Source organism: Xylona heveae, assembly GCF_001619985.1.
Source record: "Xylona heveae TC161 unplaced genomic scaffold L228scaffold_1, whole genome shotgun sequence".
Lineage (NCBI taxonomy): Eukaryota > Fungi > Ascomycota > Xylonomycetes > Xylonales > Xylonaceae > Xylona > Xylona heveae.
This window is the reverse complement of record NW_017264193.1, coordinates 2,399,214-2,423,446: the sequence shown is the minus strand read 5'-3', so window position 1 is coordinate 2,423,446 and position 24,233 is coordinate 2,399,214. Positions and strand designations below refer to the sequence as shown.

The following is a 24,233-nucleotide window of genomic DNA, read 5'->3' as shown; positions in this document are numbered from 1 at the left end:
ACCTTTACCAGATCTTCAACATCATCCCACCGTTTATTTTTGATGCATTTTTACTTTTCGCTCTCGGCGCTTTAGAAAAAGGGTTTGGGTTTTTATGGAGTCATAATTGGAGGGTTTTGATTCGAAACCCTGGATTTTGAGCGGGCTATTTTTTTTTTATACTCGCTGGACGAAGGCGAATTGAATTGCATTGCGTTGCTAAACTTGGAAGGATATACCCGATTACTTTCGAGCAGTTTTTAACATATACTGGGCGTTTCGACATGGTATCTCAGGAACCGTTTGCTTTTGAGAAGCTTCTTAGCATCGACATCTACCAGATGAATGAATCAAAAATTAAGAATAAATAAGTAACAACTGCCTGCATTATTGTGAGGTCTTTGTCCCGAGTCCCAGAATCATCTATAGGGCAAGTAGGTATCGCACGAAGAGCTACCCGGTGTGTAGTTGTGAATGGCCAGTTTCCCGGTGATTAGATTAAGCATCCTGCATACGCTAGACTGCTTTAGTCTGGAATTTGTTTCTTCGCCTCACATTCGTCATTGGTGTGAGCTCTAGGATACTGTTTGCCCTCTTTTCCCACTCATTTTCTTCACGTACTTTCTGCTGCATTTCTTTTTCTTTTTTCTACATTTAGAGATACCCTGCTTCAATTCCTCATGACCTTTTGAGCTTTCAGCATTGCGTTGTGTCTGGATACTATAACACACGGCAACCTCATTCTTAACCCTCGATTAGTCGGTCTCGATCCAGGACTACAGTCTCAAACATTTACTTTTCTCCGTTTTCATCTTCTGCTACTCCCCGTTACATATTTGTCTTGAGTTCAAGTAGGAGTACACTGGCTCTGTCGCCACCATGCCAGCCGACGACCTTCTTCAACACGCGACGAGTTCGCACGACTTTTACGCCCTGCTGGGCGTCGACGCTACAGCCAACGAGTCCGAGCTGCGCCGCTCCTACCGACGCGCGGCACTCAAATACCATCCGGACAAGAACGCCGACAACCCGAGCGCCGTGGAAACATTCCACCTGCTCCAGATTGCATACGATGTGCTCTCAGACGCTGCCGTGCGCGCCGCATACGACAATGCGCGCGCGGCGCGAGAACAGCGCAAGCGGCAGCACGAGCTGCTAGAGGGCAAGCGTCGGCAGATGAAGGAAGACTTGGAGATGCGCGAGCGAGGCGTCAAGCGGGCCCGAACGTCGACATGGGGAGGAGTAGGAGGAGGGGGAGACAATAGCGAAGTAGATGCCGAAGAGCGCCTGGCAAGAGAGATTCAGCGATTAGCAGAAGATGGCAAACGCCGACGGCGAGAACGCGAGGAAATGCTACGACGCGATCGGCTGGAGGAGGAAGAACGCTTGGACCGAGATGGCGGCGCGGAGACAAAGCAAGACGGTGAACAATCCAAAGGAGCGGCAAACAAAGGACAAGATGGACAAGATGGCCGCAGCGGAGAGGATGACGACGATGCCAAGGCAAAAGGCGGAACGGCAGTTCCTGAAATCGACCGAACGGTCAAAGCGCGCTGGGTGCGACAGGGTCTGGGAGAGACGCTGGACAAGGAACGTCTCGCGCGGTTGTTTTCCCGGTTCGGCGCAGTGGAGAATACGTTTTTGCTCAAGGATAAGAAGCAGCGCATTGGCGGAGGCGGGGCCGTAGCCGGAGCTGGCGCAGGCGCAGGAACAGGTGTAGGAGGGGCAGCAAATGAAGGGACACATGGCCGCAAAGTCATCATGGCGACGGGCGTGATAGTGTTTGCGTCTATTGTCGGCGCACATGCCGCTGTCGAAGATGCTCTGAAATTGCGGCACGACAGTCGAAATGCATCGTCCAAGACACAGCCGCAACCGTCAGAATGGGACGTGTTCGAATACGTCTACTGGGCAGCAAACAAGCAGCCAGAGGTCCTCTTGTCTTTTGACTTTTCATCCCATTCTTCTCGTCCTCATCCTCCTTCTCATCCTTCTGCGCCTGCTTCTCCTGCTGCTGCGCCTTCATCACCCACACCACTTTCGACACACTCTCCTTTTCTTGGATCCAATACACAAAACGACCATTCTCGTCCGTCGACGCCTGGTCCTACTTATCCCGCTACCCCCGGCTCAACCTCGACCTCAACGTCCACTCCACTTTCTTCTTCCGTCCGTCGGGTTCGCCCTTTTCCCGGCCTGGATACTCCTACCAAACCTTCCTCCTCCTCTTTTACTGCTTCCTTTTCCCCGTCTGCTGCATCTTTTTCTCCCGCCGCTGGTCCTGCCGCTACCGGTTCTGCTGCTTCCGTTGGTAGCGGTGGTGGCGGTGGCACCAACGGCAGCAGCAACGGAAACGGCAGCGGCCTGAAACGCGTACCGTCATTTGCATCATTCTCATCTACATCTGCATCTGCGGCGAACACGCCCAACAAACATATGCGTAGTGGCGGGGGACAAGGGGCACAGCAGAATAGTCCGAGCTTGGAAGAAATCACGCTGATTCGGCTGAAGAATGCAGAGAAGAGGCGCTTGGAGGAGGAGATACGGCGGCGGGAGAGGGAGGAAGAGCTGGAGCTGGAGCGGAGTGAGTAGGATGGGCGGGTGTAGCGTTTTTGGTGTTATTTACAGGTATCTTTTTATTTATTTATCATTTCTTCTTTCCTTTTTTCCCTTTGTTCTTCTCCTCTTCTCTGGATTTTTTTTATTTTGTTTTGTTTTGTTTTTTCCTCCTCTTTTCTCCATTTTTACTTCCGTTCTTCAATATGTCCCCCCCCCCCCATTCACGTGCGGATGAATCGTTTTGAGAGCTGAGACGGTTAAACATCGACCGTGCTTCCAAATCACAAGGAGCGACACGCAGAAACCCCCCCCCCCCCTTTCTTTATGTGAGGTATGAGTGTATATATATGTGTGTGTGTGGATGTATATATGGATATATCTCTTTTTATATTTTCTATATATTTTCTTTTCTTTTCTTGTTATGTACGAGATGTATATGTATGAGAGATATATGGATATATCTCTTTTCTTTCCTTTTTTCTTATACTAAAGAAAATGATAGTTTGAGTCTTTGAGAAGAGAATGATCAGTTTGAAAAGGGAAAAGAAAAAAGAAGAAAAAGGAAAAGGAAAAGGAAAGAGAAAAGGAAGAAAGAAAGAAAGAAAGAAAGAAAGAAAGAAAAGAGTTAAATAGTTTCACGGTTCACCAGTCCATGACTCCATGAATTTATTGCACAGGATAGAAAGTAAGAAATATACCATCACAGTTCTTAATATTCTAAGATAACGAAAGGTATAACTCTACTACGAATGTTAATGCTACTTGCGTCTGGTGAAACTGAAACATGGCTATCTTTGCTCGCGAACGTCGATGGTGCCTTTGTGTTTGTGCCAGCCGGGAATGAATGCCTTGACTTTGACCTGCTCTTCACCACCACTGGCAGCAGCACCATTACTACTGCCTCCGGCGCTGGAATCCGCCCAGCGCATGACAAACTCATCCCCTGGAGTCCACTTACTCCCTTCGCCCGTGAGGGCCAAGTCGGTCATGACTTCGAGCCGGCACAGCGCGAGGCCAATGTTGCCTATGCCTGCGAGGAATTTGCCTGCGCTGCCACGTGCGCGCGTCGCGTTGGTCGCTTTGAGGATATTTGTTCCTGGGGGTACCGCTACCGCCATAGGGTTCCCGTCTGCACCCTGGGCACCCTGAATACCCTGTATACCCTGTAAACCATTTATACCCTGTAAGGCTTGGGGGTCGTAATGTAACTGTAACTGGCCCTGCTGCGACGGCGTCTCTTCGTGCCCTATAGACGACTGCGCCGGGTCGTACAACAGCACAGGCAGGATCCTCTTCCGGACCACGCCGGTATGATGGGTCCGAATGGTGAGTTCCTGGCCGACATAGCAGCCCTTGCGAAAGTCCACGCCGCCCATGAAGTCGATATTGCTTTCCAGCGGGAGGGCCGACTCGCGCAGGATTTCTGCCTGGCCCTCGGGCACGCCGCGCAGCATGCGGCGCACAGTGTATGCGGCGAGGGACGTCTGGGGGATGCCTGCCTCATCGAGCGCAGGCGGGTGTGTGTTGTTGCGGGTGAGCACGCGGCGGCCCATGCCAGGGGCGCGGGCGTCGACGGTGCTCAGGACTGATGACGAGATGTCGTATTCGTCGTGCGAGTATGCATGGGGTGGATGATGTGGATGGGTCGTAGCTGTAGCAGTTCCACTACTGTCCGGTACATGTCCGCCATCATGGACATGTCTACTGTCATGAGGAGTATGTAAAAGAGGACTCTCGTCTGCGTAGTGCGGTGTCCAGCGCTCGTCCTCGCGCCATAGACTCCAGACGTCCCATTCGCCGGGCTCGAGTAAGGAAATGGTCAGTTTCGAGCGCAACTTGTGTCGTCGCAAGTGCGCCAGGAGCTTGGGCGCCTGGGAGGCATCGACTTCGATTATGTATGCCGGATCGTCGCGCGACAGGGTCCCGGGCAACGAGGAGGTATACGGCTTCGAGTGCGCGGTGGGGTAGATGAAGACGTCATTGAGCACGCGGCCCTGGGCGTTGAGAAATGCGCCGTACAAGCCATTGGTGTGGCCGGGTCGAATGTTCGCTGTTACGAGGCCCTGTAGGAAATGGGGCGTGTCCCGGCCATGTAGGGCAATGAGTCGGCGGTTCGTTAATTTTGCGGCACCTGAAGCTGGCGGCGGTGGTGGTGGCGGCGGCGGTAGTGTAGCGGATGATGCAAGTTCAGAAGAAGAATTGGTGGGAGTAGTAGAGTATGTGCGCCGAGCAAGGCATCGGAGACATATTGAACTTGAGGTTGATCGCGCAAACATGGTGTGCGTGACCAATGGCTATAATAGTGATATCAATGTTGTTGTTGCTGAGGTCATGGGCATGGTTTTGTAGCTAACCTCTCTCATAAAGTTTACTCACTGGCAGGCAGTTTGTCAGCTGCGGCATTTACCGATGACGTGTCTTTCAACATGGCTCTTAACTACAACCAATGGGGATAACAAATTTATAAAGAAACTCATTCAAATGGTAAAAATTACTTTTCATTTGCTCGTAAATATAAGTAAATGCAGAACACGCAATGGCCGAGATTTGAAAATGCAGTTCAGAGGGACAATACACCCCAGACTGCCCAAACTTTACGCTTAGCAAAATGCAAGTGCAGTTTTTCCGCCGAACAGAGCAATAAAAAAAATGCTTCAGAAACAATCATTGACTAATCAACCCCTTCCGGCCTTTGCAACTCCTGCAAGATAACCCAGCAAAAAGTTCTTGTTGTCTGCTTGAGAACCTCTCCGTGTAGCAGTATCAGATGAGATACTTTCGAGTCGAGAGATCGAAGGCTGCTCAGCCGGCAAAGCCGGTTCCGGACGTGCTGCAATTGGAGACGTGAGAGGGGATTCAGTGGGTGCCGCAGCTGGTTTGCTAAACAGTGAGAGCAGTGCCTGCCGCTGCCCGTCAGTTTGGCTCTCACGCCGATCGGAAATGTTCTGGCTTGCTGCCCCTGGGCTAGGGGAGGGCTGAGTTGGACGCCGGAGGATCTGCGGCTGGAACGGTTTGGCCGGCTCTTTGGGTTCCTTTGGCTCTCTTGGTCCTTTTGATTCCCTCTTCGGCTTAGCGGGATGTCTCCGCACCGTTCCAGTATCTGCCAACTGCTTTGGTGCATCGTTCGGTTTGGGTCCATGCACAGAGGCAGGACGAGGGAGGATCGATATTGGCGAGGGCTGGCGTTGCTGAGACTGGGCAGTCTTTTTGAATGCTGGGCTCAATCGCTGGTTCCTTGGACTATCCTTTGATACAGTGTCGAATTGTGGTGGGTGAAGTGGACTCGGAATAATCGCTGGTGCTTGACCGTTCGCGCCCAATTGGCCACGCTTTGACGGTCCGTTGGTAGGGGTGGGCACTCGTCCCGCTGACAAAGGTCGCTTCAAGATACTAGGGGAAGGACCTTTTTGATCTCCAGGTTTCTGTGCGCTAATGGCCGGAATCTGCTGCGGAAAAGGCTTGGTAGACACCTGTACTGCTGGAGGAACCGGAGCAGCAACTGGAGCAGCAACCGGAACGGGAGCTGGCGCTGTAGTCTTTGGCAGAATTGAACTGACCGGACTTTCCAAGGCAGGAGCAGCTTTAGTAGCTGGTTGCTGCTTGAACAAAGCTAGAAGTGCATTTTTATGTGACTCAGGCAAAGCAGTCGCTGCGATTGCTGGTCCGACAGCGGCGGCTGCTGCTGTTGCTGGCGGTGCTTTGGACTGGAGGTTCATGGCAGCACTGAGTCGAGAAGCCAGATCAGATTCAGCAGACCCTCCGTGCTCAACAGCGGGCCTAGGTTGGACATGAGGACGTGCCAGTTGAAACGTAGGAGGCGCCTGAGGAAGGGATCCTAAACCTGCTATGGCCTTTAACTCGGCGGGGTTAGCCGGAGTTTGACGATGACTCGGAGTCTGCCCGGCCCTCAGAACATTAAGCAATGCTAGCGAATGGTTTGAGAGAGATGACGGCGGCACATTCGGAGCGGCGGAGACTGCTGGTATGTGAAGTCCAGGGAACTGAGCCGAGGATGCCAACCGATCGCCTGAGAGGTCGGAAGAGGGCATGTGCAAGTTCGCCAACACTGCAGGAATATGAGGTTGAGGGAGTTGATGATGGGGTGCCGGGCCACCTTGTTGCGCAAGATGCGGCACACCCGAGGGGCCACCCGGACCCGTGACTAATGCTGCGGGTGCTCCTTGCTGCATGGGGTGACCAGGAGCATGAGCAGGCGGCAAAGGAAAGCTGGGTGGTGGAGCCTGCATATGGAACGGAGGTTGATGAGCGTGACGAGGATGAGGAGATTGTGGAAGGTTTGGGTTCAGATCCAACTGCTCGAGCGGAGTCTGAGGCGGCGGAACACCTTGCAGACCACTCTGCGGCTGTTGCTGACGACCCCCTTTCTGGAGCATCGCAAGGAGAGCATCAGACTTGGACCGACTATCTGCAGAGATATCATTTATGATCTCAGGAGCGGCCGGTTGAGGAGTCGAAACAGCAAGGAGCTGCTTCAGTTGTGCGGTCCGATCCTGCACCTCGCCAAACCCAGAGTGTGCAGAGAAGCCAGTACCGTTCTGTGGTAGACTCTGACCAAGGAGGCCACTAGTCTCTCCTCGACATTCAGGACCGCCGTCAATGTCCAGCGATGCCGCTTCCACTTCTGGCGCGAGTTCTCCCAGCGGTGCAGGCGCAGGAATTCCAGGGTACAGAGCTGCATCGCGAGCATCCTTCTTATGCTGTTGAGCAATCCATTTTTTCAGCGGTACAAGAAATGGTGCAACCATGTAAAATTTGATAGCATTGCCAGCCAAGTCTTCTCCTCGACCTTGTTGTTGCTGTTTATTCTTCTTTATGGTCGGCAAATCCGACAACTTGTACCATTGGATTTTCTGTTGCCCAGAGTTAGCACAGACCTTTTCTTCACGAGAGAAGTCCACCGAAACATACGCTAATCTCTTTCCGAGTCCTTGGCTCAAAGGGCGTGTCTTTTGGCACTCCCCGGAATACGTAGAGTCGCATATGTTGTTCTCTCATGGTAACTTCGATAAACTTCATTTCCGACTCCTCCTTTACCAGTCCTGCCGCTTTAATGTCGAATCCAGTCTCTTCATATACCTCTCGTACTGCACAATCCAAGTCCTTTTCATCCTTGTTGATTTTTCCACGAGGGAAGCTCCAATTAGCGCCCTTCTTCCAACCCTTAACCAATACTACCTCGTCCATGGCATCGTTGAGCATGATGGCTCCACGTACGGGCACTCGTGTCTTATAAGCAAGGAATTCAGAGAAAGCTGTCGAGTGATGGTAAGATGAAAAAGCGGAGAGCAACGGACAATGTTGGAAGATTCGTAGACAAAAGTTTCGGAGCGACATTGACGGTAATGAGGGGTCAAGAGGCCGGATGAAGTCTTCGTAGAACCATTGTGCCTCCTCAACCTGGAAGCATATCCGTTCGACGGATTCGAGCTCTTCTTGGGGTAGATTGATGATGAAGCGGACGCAGAGATCGTCCAGCCCTGCGAAAACGCGATGTTAGCTCATCATATTTCGCAAAGCCAACTGGACCGGGTATCGGCAGCAAAAGAGAGCAAGGCCATGGCGCACACGCATCTCTGCAGCCAATCGTCTCCACAAGCGTGAAGCTTCTCAGGACTCTATTGCTGGCCTGCTATGAGCGCAGCATCTCCACAGTTGCAACAAGGAAAGGAAGCTTGCTTGACTCACAATCTACTAGCTGCATTTTTGATTCGGTCATTTTGTTTGAATAATTCGAGCATGTCCAATCGCATCGAACAGTTGCAGAAGGGATATTAGAAGCCCCAGGGAAGTGCAGGGCAGGGTGATTCTTTCACCAGGACTGAACCTCCAAGAGCTGCCAGGATTGGCCACACAGCCGATGTCGCGGCCAATTGGGTGTCGGGCACAGTGAATGAAGAGCCCTGATCCGTGCCTGTCGTTCCTGACAAGACCTCGGAAGCTTTCACAAGCAAATCTAAGTGAATGCGGTAGAATGAATGAGGAAAAGGAGGAAAGAAGCTGTGTGGGGAGAGAATGACGAACAGCGTGGTGGATGAACGTCAATGAGAGTTGCCGAGCTGAGTTGTAACAATGTCCCAAACAGCACAGCCACAGTGCCAATATGGGTGCGAGGTGGCTTCGACAGTGGCGTATATTATATAATCGATCGATTGTGGCTTACAGCTCAATGTGGCTAGTGAGAGATTTTTTTGTTTGTGGCTGTGCAATTAATTTACCGCGCCGTGGGTTTGATTGGGCGACGAAAATCCCTGCAAGGCGGTAGAACAAAATTGACCAATAGTGACTGATCAAGCCCCTGGTGGGCTGCCAAACAAGATTCCGGCAGAAATTAGTAGTCAAGCGCTGTCGTCACCGGACGTTACAGTTGTCGCCCGTCAATATAAATCCCATTTGTTGCGACTCCATCGTCAGCGCTTGTTTGACCCGCGATTCACGTCCTTGAAACACATTTGCTATTCTTAGATTATATCACTGTCTGGGAAACAAAGACTTTCACTGGCTTGCCAATTTCACTTTCACATCAGCCACCGGATTCAAGGGGTTTTGCTCTAGATCTTTATTGTTTGCCCGGCGGACCAGACGCGCAACAAAGGGACGACACAGAGTCTACAAAAGGGTAGCAGTGCTTGCTGTTTGAATTTTTTTCTGTTTATAAAATATCAAACAGAGTGTCGACGTCAAGCATCTAGTTTTCATCCATAATTACTCGGCGAGATATTTCTCACCTGAACCATGAGCGGAGCCGTTGCTAATTACGCGGCCAAGAGCTTTTTGAAGAGAAGGATTGAGGATCAGGCCGCAGAACAAAAGGATGTAAGTATTTGATTTGTATTCCAAATGGTCGCCTCTACTAATGCTGGCGAAATTAGAGCGAGTTCCATGGAGTGAGGAAATTTAAGAAGAATCATCTTCCTTACACCTCGGACAAAGACCTCAAGGTCCTCAACAAGGTCGCCCGACGCGCACGGAGACTTGATTATGGATTGTGTAACTGCTGCGGACTACGCATTGGCTGGAGCGTTATTATCGGCATCATACCTTTGTAAGGAACCTTTCAGAACTTTGTAGTAACATGACACAGAATGCTAACGGCTGTCCAGTGTCGGTGATGGCTTAGAAGTGTTGCTTGCGATGTGGGTGTTGTCAACCGCGTCTACCATCGAAGGCGGAATTCCTCCCATGCTCCGCAGCCGCATGTACTTCAATATTATGGTCGATTTCTTCGTTGGACTTGTTCCCTTTGTTGGCGACGTCGCAGATGCATTCTACCGCTGCAACACTCGAAACGCAAAGCTTCTCTACGCCTACCTCAAAGTCGAAGGTGAAAAGAAGGCCAGTCTCGGGATACAGCCGGAAAAGCCACCAGCCAAGTCGTGGAAAACGGGAATATTTGCTCGCTCAGAGAAAGAAGGAAGACAGCTTAAACCGGCCCATGTGAACCCTAATCCGAGACCCAACCCAACATATTCTCACCACGATGATGACGATGTGGAGCTTGGAATTACTTCAAGACCTTAAACAAGAAGACTGGGTCTACTAAATAATGCTGTGGGTTGGGTATAGATATGTTGGGCGCCTGGCGGAATCCTTTTTCTTTTCTTTTCCGGAAGTAATGGTCTGCATTTGCATTATTCATTTTTTAGTTCGAGCTTATGGCCTGGTTCACAAAAGTTGGACGGTTAATATTGGAAACCCCATTCGAGTGTTTTGATTGCAATCGCAACGCGCAGCGTCGTACATTTTAATTCCATAGTATCTTGAAATCAATGTAAGTTAGTATCAGACTTGGTCTAATTCAGAGGCGAATATCCCTTAGATATACGTTATCGTAAACTGTTCAGTTTGAATTTGCAAATGTGCAAGGGTTTATTTCTCTCCGTTGGGTTTGCGTTTGGCCAAAGACCAAGAGTAGAGAGCATTGGAATTAAGCTGCCGCATTGTAGAGCGTCATTACTTCAATATAAAGCTCGGCGGAAATGAAGTGGTTCAATATCCCTCTGGTATAAAAGCCTGTTTTTCTCGATATGGGAAAGATATCTGTTCGAATTCGCCAGGAATGCGTGGTAGCATTACAAGGCATGCCAGAAGTTGAAATCGCTTCCTTTCAGCCGTATCCGGCAAGTTTCTCGCAACAAATCCTGGATAGGAAGAACAGATGGTTCTTCTCCGCCGGCAAAACACATTGGTCTTTGCAAGCGCTTCGTGGCAGTGATTTGGGCCGTCACGGCGAGCTCCTGATGAATAGCATCTGTGCGATATTCAAAAATGGTCCTGGCATGACTGAGCGGGCTAGCTTGCCCTCTGGTGAGATGAAGAAAAGGCTCCGAATTGGCTTCATGAATGAGGAGTAAAACGGCTGCCCAGGGTAGTTCTAGCGCACCCATAGCACAGATTACCTTCTGGCTGGACCAAACTTTGAGCACTGCTTTCCCCCTCGCCGAGAGATGCGTCGCTATCTGCCAGTGGCAGACCGCATAAATCACATCGAGACTGGCCTTCAGTGACCTCAGGCGCCCGCAGCTTGCTTGTCGTCCGGACGACATTGGCGACAATGCTGGGAAACGACTCTTCGATGGACGCAAAATATTGGCCCATAAGATCGTCAATCGTAGTAGACTTTGCAGGAGCAGATGTCATAGTTGGCGCAGGGCGGCTATGTATAAGCGGCGTAAGGGGCGGATCCACATTTTCAGCAAAGATAACCAGCTCCTTCTTCAAGACATCGCGTAGAGGATGACTGACGTGCAAGCCATATGGGGATTCTCCACCAGAGATTTGCCACGGCAGTGAGAAGCCTCGCCCTTTGGCGGTCTCTGAAATCGTTTTCTCCGCAAGCCTAGTTGCTGAATCCCCCCACGTTATGCTTTGGCAATCATTCTCCTTTGCGAAAGCTATAATGAGGTTGTTCCGCAACGTCTCAACGACGTCCGCTCTGGAAGTCGGTGAAGGGAGCGCCGAGAGCAAGCCCACCAGCTTCTCATGCTTCGAACTCGGAGGAGCTACATCGCCAATGTTAATATTCACATCGCGTAGAGTCGTCTCCAAGTATTCATTTGCATGATCAAAAACGTCTTCCAACGTCAATTCCGAGTACGTATGACGTGGATATTTCTCTTTCAAAACCTCGAGCCGCCCTATTTGAGGCGCATCTGCGTCGACTCCAGACGTGTTGACATGAAGGACATGCAGCTCATATCCGGTTCGATTTGTACGCCGAATCTGTGACTGAAGGTGACCATCGAGCACATGCAAGAGAGATAGAGACGAGACCCCAAATGAAATGGGCAAAAGTACTCGTCGGCGATTGTTTTTGCTCGCATTTTTAATTCGATACGCTTCCAATTGCTTGGCGACCTTTTTCTTTATATATTCAACAAAGCAGTTCCTGTTGATTCATCGTCCATATTAGTCTCATTCTAAAACAAGATAACTTGATAGGGCCCAGGGACCATACGAGCAGAGAGGTTCGGTACGCATAATGGTCGTTGCCTCTATTTCCTGGCATCTTTTGCAGAGTCTGACAGGAGCAGCGCCCATAGTGCGCTCTGCATTTTGTGAATCAGTCGTCATCTTTCTGCCATAGACCTGTATATACAATGTTCGTAAATGGAAGCCGTTGAAACGTAAAAATTCCAAGACCGTCGGGGACTTTTTTATTGATTGCCGATAGACCCTGGAAGTTCCATGAACTTGTGGCTGAATCGGCAGAACTTGCGGCATATTCCGACAGGAGGGACGTGCAGCCTTAGGGCGAGACAACCAATATACGTAGCTGTCCAGGTTCCTCGTAATGCAAGCCGATCCTTAATTCTGTTCTATTACCTTAAAATCTCTCGAGTTGTCGTTGTTGAATTGAAGTTCTGTGTGTGGACCGCACAGTCTGTTCTTCATCGACTCTTCATTCGAAGGGAATTTCTACCATCTGGTCAGCATTCGCATGCGCGTCCTTTAGCTTTGCGCCCTCACTGCAAGAGCTTCGGTCAGCATGCGGTTGTTTCTTCAGGCTGTGACAGCCCTTGTTCTATCGGCGCTGGCTGTTCGAGCCAATGAGGTTGTCCTTGTATGTATTCTAAGAGATACATTTAGAAATGGTTCATTCTTCTCATCAGCTATTTAGGACCAAGATATCGAGAACAGCCAAAGATGCTCGGGCATGTATAGTCGGAAAGCATGGGGAGGAGCCGTCGACCCCTTCATTCTCACCAAATTTGTGAAGACTGGACCTGAAGACGAGGGTGCGGATCCTGTCGTTAGCTTCATTGTCTTCGAATGGAAGGACGAAGCATTGATTGGCAAGAAGGCCACGCAGGGCAGTGATGAGTCTGGAGTACGTCGGTCCCAATTCCTTGCGGCATTGAATTCTATCATTCTATCCCGACAGTGATGACTGTAGCAAAGACATCTTCGACTGACACTTTTTTTTTTAAAAAAAAAGCTTGAATTTGAGACAAAAGAAATGCTCTGCACCGAAGATAGCGTCAAACAAGGCTACTGCAATGAAACACAGCTTGGGGAGTTTATCCTCGAAGAAGGAGCCACAGAACATTCGATGAATCCAATCATCACGCAAGCGGTGCACCTGAACGATCCCCCAGCAATCAACTACCCCATCAAAAATACCGGCTATTACTGCGTGAGCACCTACCCCTATTCTGCTGCCAAATACAAGGCAATTGTGGAGTTCCGCAATGCCTATGGCGAGCTTCCGGCGGCACAGATTGCGAAGCTGCCATTCTACGGCGGGCTGACCATCGTGTATGCCGTGATTGGAATGTATGTATTTATATATCAGATGCTCTTAAAGCGCAATGCTGACCAATTCAGCTTCTGGGCGTTCCTCTACGTTCAACACCGCCATGACATTCGTAAGTCTGCCCGGAGAAATGCTCAGGCCTTTTTTGTCCTGCTGACAGCACCTTAGTTCCCGTGCAAAATTATATCACTGCTATTATTGGTTTCTTAATTGTTGAAATGCTCATCACATGGGGCTTCTACGGTATGCTCGACCAATAAACGTCCCAACTCCGTAATCAAGTACTGACCTGGGAAAAAGACTATCGAAACCGCCATGGCGGCAATGTCGGTGCAAAAGTCATGATGGTCATCGTATCCATTCTCAATGCGTTCCGTAATTCATTTTCTTTCTTCCTCCTGCTCATCGTCTGCATGGGCTATGGCGTTGTCAAACCCAGCTTAGGTAGAACCATGACCCATGTCCGTTGGCTGGCTATTGGTCACTTCACTTTTGGCGTCATTTATGCTGTCGGCAGTTTGACTGTTCCTCCAGAGAACGCCGGGCCCCTCATTTTACTCGTCGTCCTCCCACTGGCGGGCACCCTGACCGGATTTTACGTCTGGACATTGAACTCGCTCAAGGCGACCATTGCCGATCTTATCGCACGGAAGCAGAACATCAAAGCCCTGATGTATAAGAAGCTTTGGTGGGGGATCCTTGCCAGCATCCTCGTCATCACCATCTTCTTCTTCGTTTCCTCCTTTACCTTTGTCGGTCGTGGCGACCCAGACTTTGTCCCCGACCATTGGCAGACGCGTTGGTTCATCCTCGACGGCTGGCTGAACCTAGTCTATCTGTTTGATATTGCCTTTGTCGCCTACCTCTGGCGACCTACCGCGAACAACCGGCGCTTTGCCATGAGTGATGAGGTAAGCATTCTAATAGAGAGATTCTCACGCTTATCTCTTCTTATTACCCCTTAAGAAAAATCTATTTTTCAGTAAGATACTGACCATTGCGTTTCCAGATTGCTCAAGACGACGATGGCTTCGAAATTGCCTCTATTGGTGGCTCCTTGGACGAGGAAGCCGGCGGCCACACTCCCCTCAGCAACCCTACTCCCCCAGGCGAAAGCACAGAGACTTCTCCGCCAGCATACCATGAGCGTGAGCCGACATACGAGTCTGGCGCCTCCGTATCCGCAAAGGAGCATTCTCAGGCGCAGGCCTCGCGAGACTCATTTGACGGAGAGACGATATTCGCGGTGGGTGAAGACGCGGACAGGTGGTCTGACGAGGACGAGTCACCGCGGGATTCAAGCGAGCGGAAGCGTTTAACAGGAAAGAATGATTGAGCGATCTAGAAAAGAATCGCAAAAGTTTGCTACAATTTGTCGTATCTGTATCACAGTCCCAATTCATTTTCAAGTTTTTGTCTCGTCCTGCATGTTGGACGGAAAGTGCTATCCCCCAGGTTTCCATTCCAGCTGCGATTCTGTACCTCTTTTTCGTCCATTTCCATTTTTCTTATCATCTCCTGAAATGTGCCTTTTTACTTTTGCTAACCCCAGACCGTCACGCCCGAATTGTATGAGTCTGTACGGTGTTGTGTGACACTTTTTTTTTCTTTGATATTTTCGAACTTTTAAACGTTCTCTTCTTTCTCATGTTTCCTTTTGGTAGACGATGTTGCATCATCTTGGAGCAAACTGGAAATGGGATTTGATAGTATTTTTAAATATCTGGATGAAAGAATATTTAATTCAAAGAAATGAGTAATACGTATCATGCTCTTAGTTCCGCGCATGCATCTTATCGTCATTTCATCTATCTACGCCCTTTTCCAATTCACTTTCTTCACTCCACGCAGATGGTTCAGGTGATATCTACAATGCTTGACTCCAATGATTCCTGGGTTGAGGGCCCGGGGGGGGGAAGAAGAAGAAGAAGAAGAAGAAGAAGAAGAAGAAGAAGAAGAAGAAGAAGAAGAAAAGAAACACATTCGATATTTCCAATCCCCAAGAGAAAACTCACAACGAAGCCGCTCACTCCCGTCTGTTCTTCTCCTTGCCTACCAAACTGCGCGCGGTAGGACATAACCAAATATCCGGACCTGCAGGTACAACCCCTTGCCCTCGTCCTTCTCCTCCTTCTCCATCTTGCGCCTCCCGCTCTCCGTCTCGCGCATCCAGGTCCTCTTCGACCGCAACTTGGATATGCTTGGCCACCGTCTTATTCGAGGAGAGCGTCGTGATGCCCTGTGCCCAGCCGTACATGAAGACCGCAGTATTAATATCCGACAAGTCCTGTGCGAGCGAGCTGGATATCGTAGGCGGGAGAGTCTTTTCCACCGCGGCATCAACCTCCTCTTGGGCTACAACGGAGATGGGAAGATGTAGATCCGCGGGAATAGAATGCGAAGAGAGCGTTTGGAATAAAGCCGTGAGATTTGCGGAAGATGTGATGCTTGCGGAGCCATGTTTACTGTCCTTGACATTATCATGATTGCCCACTAATTGAAAAATATCCGTCTCTGCATCCGCATCAACATCTCCCAAGAGCACTCTTGTCCGTGCCTTCTCTGTGGGCGTGCCGATAGTGGCGACAATGTCGCGCATACGCTCCGCAGCCTGGGCCACGCAGACGAGTTTCCGGCCGCGCATGGCGGGGAAAAGAACCGACGGGAGTAAGGTATCGCTCTTTTCGCGCTCGATTTGGCGCTTGATGGCCGTGTGGAACCATGGCTGGGGCGTGACGTCGCCGTGGGAAAGGTCCGATACGAGCGCGAGAAGCAGCGTGCAGTCGACGTTGACTGTCGGGGCGAACGACCTGATGGGGTCGATGGTAAGGGATCGCAGGATGGAAGAGGAGAGAGCCGGAGAGGCGGGTATGGTATCGCCGGTCTCGACAACGGTGCCGGTCCGGCGGAGGTCGTCAAGAAGCGCGTCAATGGCTGGGTGTTCGTGCTGGTATATTTTGGGAAGAACGAGAACGACCTGAGGATGGCGGTACCGGACACGGACTGATTTCGCGGCGCGCACGAGACGGGCAGTCACTTTTGCCAGAGAAATGTCGTCGTCGTCATCATCATCATCAGAATACTCGGAATTCGAGGACGAAGCTTGGCTGTCTGCTTCCCAGCCGACCTTGGCCATTTCGAAACCTATTCGAGTAGAAGTGATTGTCGAGACTTTGATCCATTCCTCGCCGCCGCGAGCAACGACGTCGACCAGGGCACTTTTGCGTTTGGGCCGGTGGGCTTTTCGACGTTTAGAACTGGCTGCTGCTGGACCTGCACGGTTTAGTGGTGTATCGACGGATGATGTTGATGGCGAATTAGCGCCAGATCCGGGTTGACACTGCTGTAGGGGCACTCGTCGCGGTGGCTCTTCCCAGTAGAATCGCTTGTTGAATGCTACAACACTCCCGGAACGCTTTGCAGCGGCCCATACCGCGGAGTAGAATGGGACGTTGGAGGAGCGGACTGCATGTTGAGATCGGAGTTCTGCCGTGGCGGGGTCGATTTTTGTAAGCTGTCCATGTTAGGGAGTCTTGTTGTGGGTAGGTGACATGATATTGCAATGTATTGATGAAAGGAGAAAAACGGCCAGAGCAAAATTAAAAAAAAAAAAGTTTACAGATGGTATCTCTGTGCATGTCTGTAGCTCTATGAAGAAAGAATATGGAGTTCCCTCTAATCATACTGCTGAGGCAGAACGCAGGAAACAATGTGATCACTGGCCCCGCGAACTCACCCCAGAGATCTCTTTTGAAGATAGCGATGCATTGAACAATTTTCAAATGGCAATGCCATTTAGCGGTTCTCCAAATTTGCCCAAGAGAGGTCGCAAGGAAAGCACAGCAACCCATCATACACAGTACAATGAATATAAAGCACAATTGGTATAATAACATAGAACAGAGAGGATAAATATTTATAACACAACGGCCAACAAAAAAATCAAAGATAAAATCAAAGCAAATTTGTAAGTGAAATGAATAGCGTACCTTTTCCAGCAACTTCAGCTCCGAACTAATTGTATTTCTAAAATGTCTCAATTCCACCGTCTTGTCCTTTTTGCAACTTGCAAGATGAGTTTTGAAGTCGTCCACTTCCCGCAGAACTTGTCGACACTGCTGCAACAGCTCGTCCAGCGAGCGTTCCTGGCCAGATGGCGATTGCTCGGCCTGATCATGCGTCTGGCTATCTTCGTCTCCTTGGACAAGCATATTTTCCAATCCAACGCTGCCTGCCATGATGGATAAACTCAAATCTGTCGACAAATCTTGCAATGTATGTACACAATCACTGAATTTATTTGCAGTCCATCTGAGTCATAGTATTCAGGCATAAACCAAACCAGTTGGGATGTCTCATGCAGCGCCCAATTAGCAGGGTTGACTTGCTGTATTAACGAATGGTCAAGAACCCGGCAGAAACAATGGAGACATCGGCTGTTGTCAATCTGCCGATGCCTCACAGGCTCACCGCCTTGCAGCTTGCACGTCGACTTCTACGAGTACAACAGAACGCTTGAACCATGTGGGATTTTCACTAACCGTTACCCTCTGTCCTCGAAATTCCCCCACAAGCGCGGTTGTGAACTTGTGAGCTACTCAACTTACCTGTGCTGATATTGCCAGTTATCACGAACGTCTGGTTTGGTAAGTTTCGCAAGATCCATTACTGATCCTCTACAACTAACAAGAGCACTGTCAGACTCCAAATCAATTGCATCTCTATACGATACATTTTCAAGCCACCTACCCAAAACAGCTCCTCAAAAGCATATCCACACCCTTCCCTTTTGTTGCCCTGCCCCGCGGGCACCCAGCAACCACAGAAGATGGTTTACCTCCCCACGTCAGAGCAATGGCTGCATCAGTCATCATTGCTGCTGCAAGCTCGGCCTACAACTGTACGTTTTTTCTCTCTCTCTCTCATACCAGTTCCTAGTACACCCGGAGTCCCGTAAACTTGTCACATCTTGCCTTTCTTCGCGCGGTCTCAACCTTAGACAGGAGACAAGAATACACATTTCCCAAACCACACATGTATTCATATTCATACAAGTCCAAATACGAGAAAGCACGATTCAACCACTCACACTGTACAGACACGAGTCACCACAAAATACTCGATCAAACCCGCACCCATCTCGAGCTCTACACACCAAGCAGCGCCCGGCCAGCCAGCAGGTAACAAGGGCAGTCTTGTGCTGAAAACATACGATCCCGCAAGCGGCGTGTGCTTAAAATACCGAACGGACAAGGCTGCCGAAGTCGGACGCCTGATTGCTTTATTGTCCCGGCTTGGCAAGGGCATGTCGGGGCAACACATTCAAGAAGAAGTTGCTATTGGTATGTTTTTCATTCCTTTGCGTCTTTTTTTCCTTCCTTCTTTCTTTCTTTCTTTCCTTTCCGTCTTTCCTTTCTTCCCCCTTCTTTCCCTCTTTTCTTTTCCCATTCTTCAGCATCAAGATTTTATTCGAGTCTTTCAAATCACACGGCACAAGAGAAGTATCTCTAGCTAACCGCGCTGTAATCAACACGCAGACGCCGCAATGACAGACGCCCCTACCGCACTCGACGGCGAGAGCGGTACCGCTACGCCTACTACAACAACAGGGGCAACTACCGCCGGTGCTACTCCGGCGGCGGGGCAAGGACAAGGCCAGTCGCAAAGTGGCGGAAAGAAGAAAAAGAAGGGCAAGAAATAAAAAGGTTGTTGTGTTTTATTATTTTGGGTGCATTTATTGCATTTACGAGGCGTTCTCCATGTCTTCTTTTTTTCGCGCCCAGATTTCAGCAGGGCCTAAGCCAATTTCTTACGATCTAAGCTTTCTTCTTTTCTTTTATTTGCTTCTTGTAGAGACATTATAGATGAATCTGTATTGTATGTAACTGTACATCATACATTTCTCTTCGGAATCATTCACGTTTAAAGTTTTTGGTGACTCTCGCTTTTTCACTGCGGAGTGCAAGATATACATATATCATATATATTACCTATACGGTGTATAGATATGTCAATATGTTATTAGGACAAGTGCAGCGTGTTAAAAAATCAATTGTAAAAGTAGATGCACTTCGTGAATCGAGCAAATGAACATTATGGAGAGAATTTAGAAATGAATAGTGATTGATTTCATGATTTGATATGCCCTTCGTTAAAATCTGCCGCGCAGAGGAATAAATGTGAAAACCCCAGCTTCCGAGTAGAGATGCCAAAACGCCTTTGAGAAAATGATAAAGAATGGGTAAAGGTTCATGCCCGTCTATACGCAGACAACATAATTTTAGGCCTCGAGACAGAGGGGGAAAACGTCAGGGGAAGAAAAATGATTAGAAAGTGGGATAATGGGGCCGGAAGTAATCCAAGAAAAAGTGGAGCACATGAGGCTCTCCAGAGAGGAAAAGAAACAAAGAGGATTGATGCGTTTAAAAGTCCTCATCAAAGGTGATACCGCCGCCAGCCTCAGCGTGAGCACGAGCCTCAGCACCGGGAGCCTCCTTCTTGGTGCTAGCCATGACACCGGCCTTCTGGTAGTCTCCAACACGCTTCTCGAAGAAGTTGGTCTTGCCGGGCAAGGAAATGGACTCCATAAAGTCAAAGGGGTTGGTTGCGTTGTAGTACTTCTCGTTACCGAGAGCATAGAGCAGACGGTCAGCAACGAACTCAATGTACTGCTTCATCAACTCAGAATTCATGCCAAGCAGAGCCACGGGGAGAGCATCGGTCAAGAACTCCTGTTCAATAGCGACGGCCTCGACAATAATATTCTGCACAACCTGCTTGCTGGGGCGATGGCGCAAGTGCGAGAAGATAAGACAGGCAAAGTCGGTGTGCAGACCCTCGTCACGCGAGATGAGCTCGTTGGAGAAGGTCAAGCCGGGCATGAGACCACGCTTCTTGAGCCAGAAAATGGAGGCGAAAGAGCCGGAGAAGAAGATACCCTCGACGGCAGCAAAGGCCACAAGACGAGAGGCGTAAGTTGACTCTTTATCCGTGATCCACCGGAGAGCCCAGTCGGCCTTCTTGCGAATGCAAGGAACTGTGTGAACACTCGTTAGCAATGGCTCAGGCTGAGGCTCAGGATTTCTTGACGGGTACTCACTAGTGTCAACGGCGTCGAAAAGGAAGGTCCGCTGTGCGGGATCGCTAATGTAGGTGTCGATCAGGAGCGAGTAAGTCTCAGAGTGGATATTCTCAACCATAATCTGGAAGCCGTAGAAGCTGCGAGCTTCAGGAATTTGGATCTCAGAGCAGAATCGCTGGGCAAGATTCTCGTTGACGATACCGTCCGAGGCAGCAAAGAAGGCAAGAACATAGGAAATGAAGAAACGCTCGTCATCGTTCAGACGGTCGTTCCAGTCGGACAAATCCTTGGAAAGGTCAATCTCCTCAGCGGTCCAGAAGGATGCTTCGGCCTGCTTGTAGAATTGCCAGATCTATACAGAGTAGCATCTGTTAGTAAGGGGAAGGACGGAAAGAAATGATGGTAATAGATTGTGAAGACTAACGTCGTTGTACTGAATGGGGAACATGACAAAGCGGTGAGGGTTTTCCTTGAGCAGAGGCTCATCCTGCTCGTCGAATTCGTAGGTCGTGCCCTGGACCAAAGGCTGCTTCTCATCACGATTCTGGATCGCAGAAGGGACGCTCAACTTGGCATCCTTTCCTAGAGGCGTGGGCTTGGCTCCAGCAATGTCCGCCACAGCAGGACGCTCTCTGCCAATGGCCAGCTATTGACGAGATTAGCAATGCCGCAAAAGCAGGTCGACGGGATCGAAAGGACTGTAATCACTCATACCTTTTGCTCGGGAGTCGTCATGGTCGTTGGTGCAAGATAAGCTAGCTGCAGAATATCGATCAAAAGATAAAATGGGATGATCAAGGGAGTGAAGATGCAAGAAGAAGCAAAATCACAGAGCCCGGCAACGCGAGACGCGTGTCAACAAAATTTAAAGTGGTTGCAGGGACAGTTGCAGGGAGAAAGGGAAGAGTGGCGGAGGGGCAGCTGTACGTTTTTGTATCTTTAATGGGTTTTCCGCCCAGTCGGCAGGCGCGGGACGTGTTTAGCGCGTCAGGTCACGTTTTGACGCGATCTGATCACCCATCTGACGACTCTGATGACTTAACCACTTCTTTCTTCCCTGTGCTCCACATCCGTCTCCGACCCTCCACGACGGGCTCATTCGATGGAGCTTTTGTCGTCGCCGAGACACGGCACAATGATCCCTCCTTCCTAATTACTCACTAGCCTCATCCATCTTTTGCATTTTGGCTTCTGCGGAATGGATCTAATTTGCTACATGGTTGAATCAGGAATGACAATTCCAAAGCTACTCCTGCTACCTCGTGTGAGTGTCTTGCGGATCAGCAGTCATGGAAGAGTCAGACTCCGTGAGGCCATTCCCTCTAGGGTAATGAACTGCAAATGCCCTGGAAGACCCTGCGCCATGGCCCCTTGTCCGAACCCGGATGTTGCCAGCTTTTATTCGCGTTTATACTCGTATGGATTGCTATAATTTCGCGATGTTTACGGAAGCATTGATAATGTACTCCACTTGCTGGTTCGGTTTAAGTTGAACACAGAGTGCTTCTCTTGATCTGCTGCTGCCTAAGCGTTTGTGGAGAACATTCTTCGAATTAAAACAGAGCTCACCAAATTGACGCATGATCTTCTTTGTTTATGCATGTTTGTCTCGGAGAAGATAAACTTGACGTTGCTGACAATGTAATTGGTCATTGCATAAGGAGCATGCTCCTCAACTCCATTGGCCCATCCTTGGTCGGCGGAACAATGTAATTTGGTCCACTGAAATGCCAATCTTTATCTGATGCAGAATGGCCCAACCCTACTCACGGCATTCCAGGGGCATCCTTTATAGTTCTTTTTTTAGGCTCCATCTATATTTATCTGTTTAAATAGAGATCCAAGCATGGCAATGCCAAGTTGTACTTGAAAAGACCCAGAATATAGCATGCAATCATCTGTGAATCGCTCAAGGACACGCGACTCAGTACGCCACAATTCTTCTATCACACCTGATGACTTCTAACTTTTTCGAACCATGCGGAAACCGTGCTGAAACAACGCCGTGCAAGTGACAATGAGACTATGTACATGCATAAATGGTATCAAGCTGCACGCTATGAGGCTAAAAGTGGCCCCCTTCTATACGAGCGCTCTTGTGGCGCTTATAACTTCTCCTTGAGCGAGGGAGACAAAATACGGTTCTCCAACAAGCGCATGTACTTGTTGGTCTGCTCTGCTAAACTCAAAGTAAGGACCTATTGTGCAGTTAGTGACGCCGAACATATTTTCCAACGGGAAGTGGAGACAAACCGTGTGGGGAAGAATGCGGGCCAAGTGGGCAAAGAATCCCTTGTAAATGGCAAAGAGGCCTTCAGTACTGACGGTCTTGTATAGGCAGTCGAAGACGCCCTTGTAAAGGTTGCCGGTCTGGTTGTACATGCGCGACATGACCGTGTCTATTCATTCCATGAGTATTGAAGCTTCTTAGCTTTGGTAAAAGGCGGATGACTTACCAGGCGGATGCATGACGCAGCAAACGACGAAACCACTGCAAGTACTGCTGGCCAAATGCAGCGCGGGACCTTCCTCCATGCCCAAGTGTCGCATGAGTCGGCGTTTGGCGAAGAAGTAAGTGGGTAGCTGCACCGAGCTGCCAAAACCCGTCCGGACCATGGCGGCACCGACGCCTCGATAAAGACCCTTAACACCCTCGTTGCCATAGATCTGGCGGAGACCATCCACTGCATTTCGGTAGTGGTGCTGTGTGCCGACGGGCAAGAAAGGAGAGTAAGATTGCAGACGCGTCTTGACGAGGAAGAAAGGTGAGCCTGCAGCAGCACCGATGATACCAGAGCTGGCACCACTGAAAATGTTCACACCGAGTGATTGGACGGCAGGATCGTGGAAGATTGTTGTAGTCAGGTTCTTTCGAATCGGCTCGTAAAAGCCCAGCCGGCAGCCGTTGAGAATCATCTGATAGATGTACTAAAGGCGGGCATCAGCGAAAAAGAGAGGTTCTCTGAATTCAATGGCAAGAGGTAGGTGACGAGCTTACGGCAGAGCCAATGCCTCGAAACAATCCTCGGAATCCCTCATTCTTGATAATGACAGCGACACCATGACCCACACCCTTGTAGAGTCGTGGGGCTTCTTTGCTCGCCTGCAATTCACCCTGGAGTTGCAACCTGTTTTGAGTCCAACCATGCATGAGCGCGAAATGAACCACAAGGAAGTTTCGGAATATTCGAAAACCGGGTTAAACGCACCGAATTTTGACCATTTCGAATCCATGGGTAACGGTGACGGCTCCGCACGCAGCGATACCACCGGCGATGAAGCCACTGTGAAAATGTACCTGTCAGCGCCAGACAAAATCGGACTGATATGAATCAAGCAGGCAGGCGAACCCTAAGGTGGTCGACATGATCGTCGGCGATGTACGGTCTTATCTTATGCTTTCAAGAAGATATAAAGTTGATATTAATTCGAGAGGCCCGTCGTGAGCGAGAGATGGGAAATGAGAAAATAACCAGCAAGGACTAGCAGTGGTATCGAAGAGGTGAGGTTGAATGTGAGTTGTCGGTGGTTGGAGGTAGGTGTGGGTTGTGCGATAATATAATGCGCTTGTAATAAAATGTATGATAAAGCAGTGGATCAGGAAGCAATTAGTCGGAAACAAAAGTCAGGTAAAATCCAAGAGCTGCAGGGAATGTTTCTGCACGAATACCCCGGGATGATATGATTGTGTCGGCCCGTTACAGCTGAATCTCCCCTTCGTGGGCCCCGACTCGCGGTCAAAAGACCGCCACCATGACGGCGAAACTGTCTGGGCTGAGCAGTTAGAGCGGGCCGGAATCGGAGCAAAATCTAATTAACCTCTTTTTGCTTTTTTTCAGG

At 49.7% G+C, this 24,233-nt stretch overlaps 10 protein-coding genes across 10 annotated transcripts; 4 read left to right on the top strand and 6 right to left on the bottom strand.

Moving 5' to 3' along the window:
- Positions 1-564: 564 nt before the first annotated feature.
- Positions 565-2,754, top strand: L228DRAFT_258076 (DnaJ-domain-containing protein). The gene has a single exon (XM_018334050.1). The coding sequence runs from the start codon at positions 859-861 to the stop codon at positions 2,569-2,571; it is 1,713 nt and encodes a 570-aa protein (XP_018192233.1). The 5' UTR covers positions 565-858; the 3' UTR covers positions 2,572-2,754.
- Positions 2,755-3,044: 290 nt separating this feature from the next.
- Positions 3,045-4,858, bottom strand: L228DRAFT_243177 (Aminomethyltransferase folate-binding domain-containing protein). Its single transcript, XM_018331626.1, has one exon. The coding sequence runs from the start codon at positions 4,812-4,814 to the stop codon at positions 3,327-3,329; it is 1,488 nt and encodes a 495-aa protein (XP_018192232.1). The 5' UTR covers positions 4,815-4,858; the 3' UTR covers positions 3,045-3,326.
- Positions 4,859-5,037: 179 nt separating this feature from the next.
- On the bottom strand, positions 5,038-8,577 carry L228DRAFT_243176 (hypothetical protein). The gene is made up of 3 exons (XM_018331625.1): positions 8,245-8,577; positions 7,468-8,036; positions 5,038-7,409 (listed from the first exon to the last, which is right to left on the bottom strand). The coding sequence occupies exons 1-3, from the start codon at positions 8,273-8,275 to the stop codon at positions 5,214-5,216; spliced, it is 2,796 nt and encodes a 931-aa protein (XP_018192231.1). The 5' UTR covers positions 8,276-8,577; the 3' UTR covers positions 5,038-5,213.
- Positions 8,578-8,936: 359 nt separating this feature from the next.
- L228DRAFT_243175 (hypothetical protein) lies at positions 8,937-10,415 on the top strand. The gene is made up of 3 exons (XM_018331624.1): positions 8,937-9,372; positions 9,429-9,601; positions 9,660-10,415. Exons 1-3 carry the CDS (start codon positions 9,292-9,294, stop codon positions 10,075-10,077), a joined length of 672 nt encoding a protein of 223 aa, XP_018192230.1. The 5' UTR covers positions 8,937-9,291; the 3' UTR covers positions 10,078-10,415.
- Positions 10,416-10,766: 351 nt separating this feature from the next.
- Positions 10,767-12,225, bottom strand: L228DRAFT_16732 (hypothetical protein). The gene is made up of 2 exons (XM_018329441.1): positions 12,014-12,225; positions 10,767-11,944 (listed from the first exon to the last, which is right to left on the bottom strand). The coding sequence occupies exons 1-2, from the start codon at positions 12,127-12,129 to the stop codon at positions 10,894-10,896; spliced, it is 1,167 nt and encodes a 388-aa protein (XP_018192229.1). The 5' UTR covers positions 12,130-12,225; the 3' UTR covers positions 10,767-10,893.
- Positions 12,226-12,379: 154 nt separating this feature from the next.
- On the top strand, positions 12,380-15,129 carry L228DRAFT_216880 (putative integral membrane protein). The gene is made up of 7 exons (XM_018330132.1): positions 12,380-12,619; positions 12,677-12,886; positions 12,995-13,332; positions 13,384-13,424; positions 13,481-13,555; positions 13,613-14,223; positions 14,322-15,129. Exons 1-7 carry the CDS (start codon positions 12,545-12,547, stop codon positions 14,646-14,648), a joined length of 1,677 nt encoding a protein of 558 aa, XP_018192228.1. The 5' UTR covers positions 12,380-12,544; the 3' UTR covers positions 14,649-15,129.
- Positions 15,040-17,694, bottom strand: L228DRAFT_258070 (hypothetical protein). The gene is made up of 2 exons (XM_018334049.1): positions 17,302-17,694; positions 15,040-16,826 (listed from the first exon to the last, which is right to left on the bottom strand). The coding sequence occupies exons 1-2, from the start codon at positions 17,548-17,550 to the stop codon at positions 15,339-15,341; spliced, it is 1,737 nt and encodes a 578-aa protein (XP_018192227.1). The 5' UTR covers positions 17,551-17,694; the 3' UTR covers positions 15,040-15,338.
- A 214-nt stretch (positions 17,695-17,908) lies between these two features.
- L228DRAFT_279843 (hypothetical protein) lies at positions 17,909-19,209 on the top strand. The gene is made up of 4 exons (XM_018335727.1): positions 17,909-17,958; positions 18,014-18,212; positions 18,411-18,654; positions 18,850-19,209. Exons 2-4 carry the CDS (start codon positions 18,141-18,143, stop codon positions 19,011-19,013), a joined length of 480 nt encoding a protein of 159 aa, XP_018192226.1. The 5' UTR covers positions 17,909-17,958; positions 18,014-18,140; the 3' UTR covers positions 19,014-19,209.
- A 136-nt stretch (positions 19,210-19,345) lies between these two features.
- Positions 19,346-21,327, bottom strand: L228DRAFT_216879 (ribonucleoside-diphosphate reductase M2 subunit). The gene is made up of 4 exons (XM_018330131.1): positions 21,108-21,327; positions 20,818-21,039; positions 20,412-20,745; positions 19,346-20,348 (listed from the first exon to the last, which is right to left on the bottom strand). The coding sequence occupies exons 1-4, from the start codon at positions 21,126-21,128 to the stop codon at positions 19,735-19,737; spliced, it is 1,191 nt and encodes a 396-aa protein (XP_018192225.1). The 5' UTR covers positions 21,129-21,327; the 3' UTR covers positions 19,346-19,734.
- A 672-nt stretch (positions 21,328-21,999) lies between these two features.
- Positions 22,000-24,119, bottom strand: L228DRAFT_226473 (mitochondrial carrier). The gene is made up of 6 exons (XM_018330422.1): positions 23,744-24,119; positions 23,603-23,677; positions 23,392-23,521; positions 22,850-23,321; positions 22,647-22,792; positions 22,000-22,591 (listed from the first exon to the last, which is right to left on the bottom strand). Exons 1-6 carry the CDS (start codon positions 23,758-23,760, stop codon positions 22,499-22,501), a joined length of 933 nt encoding a protein of 310 aa, XP_018192224.1. The 5' UTR covers positions 23,761-24,119; the 3' UTR covers positions 22,000-22,498.
- Between the last annotated feature and the right edge of the window lie 114 nt (positions 24,120-24,233).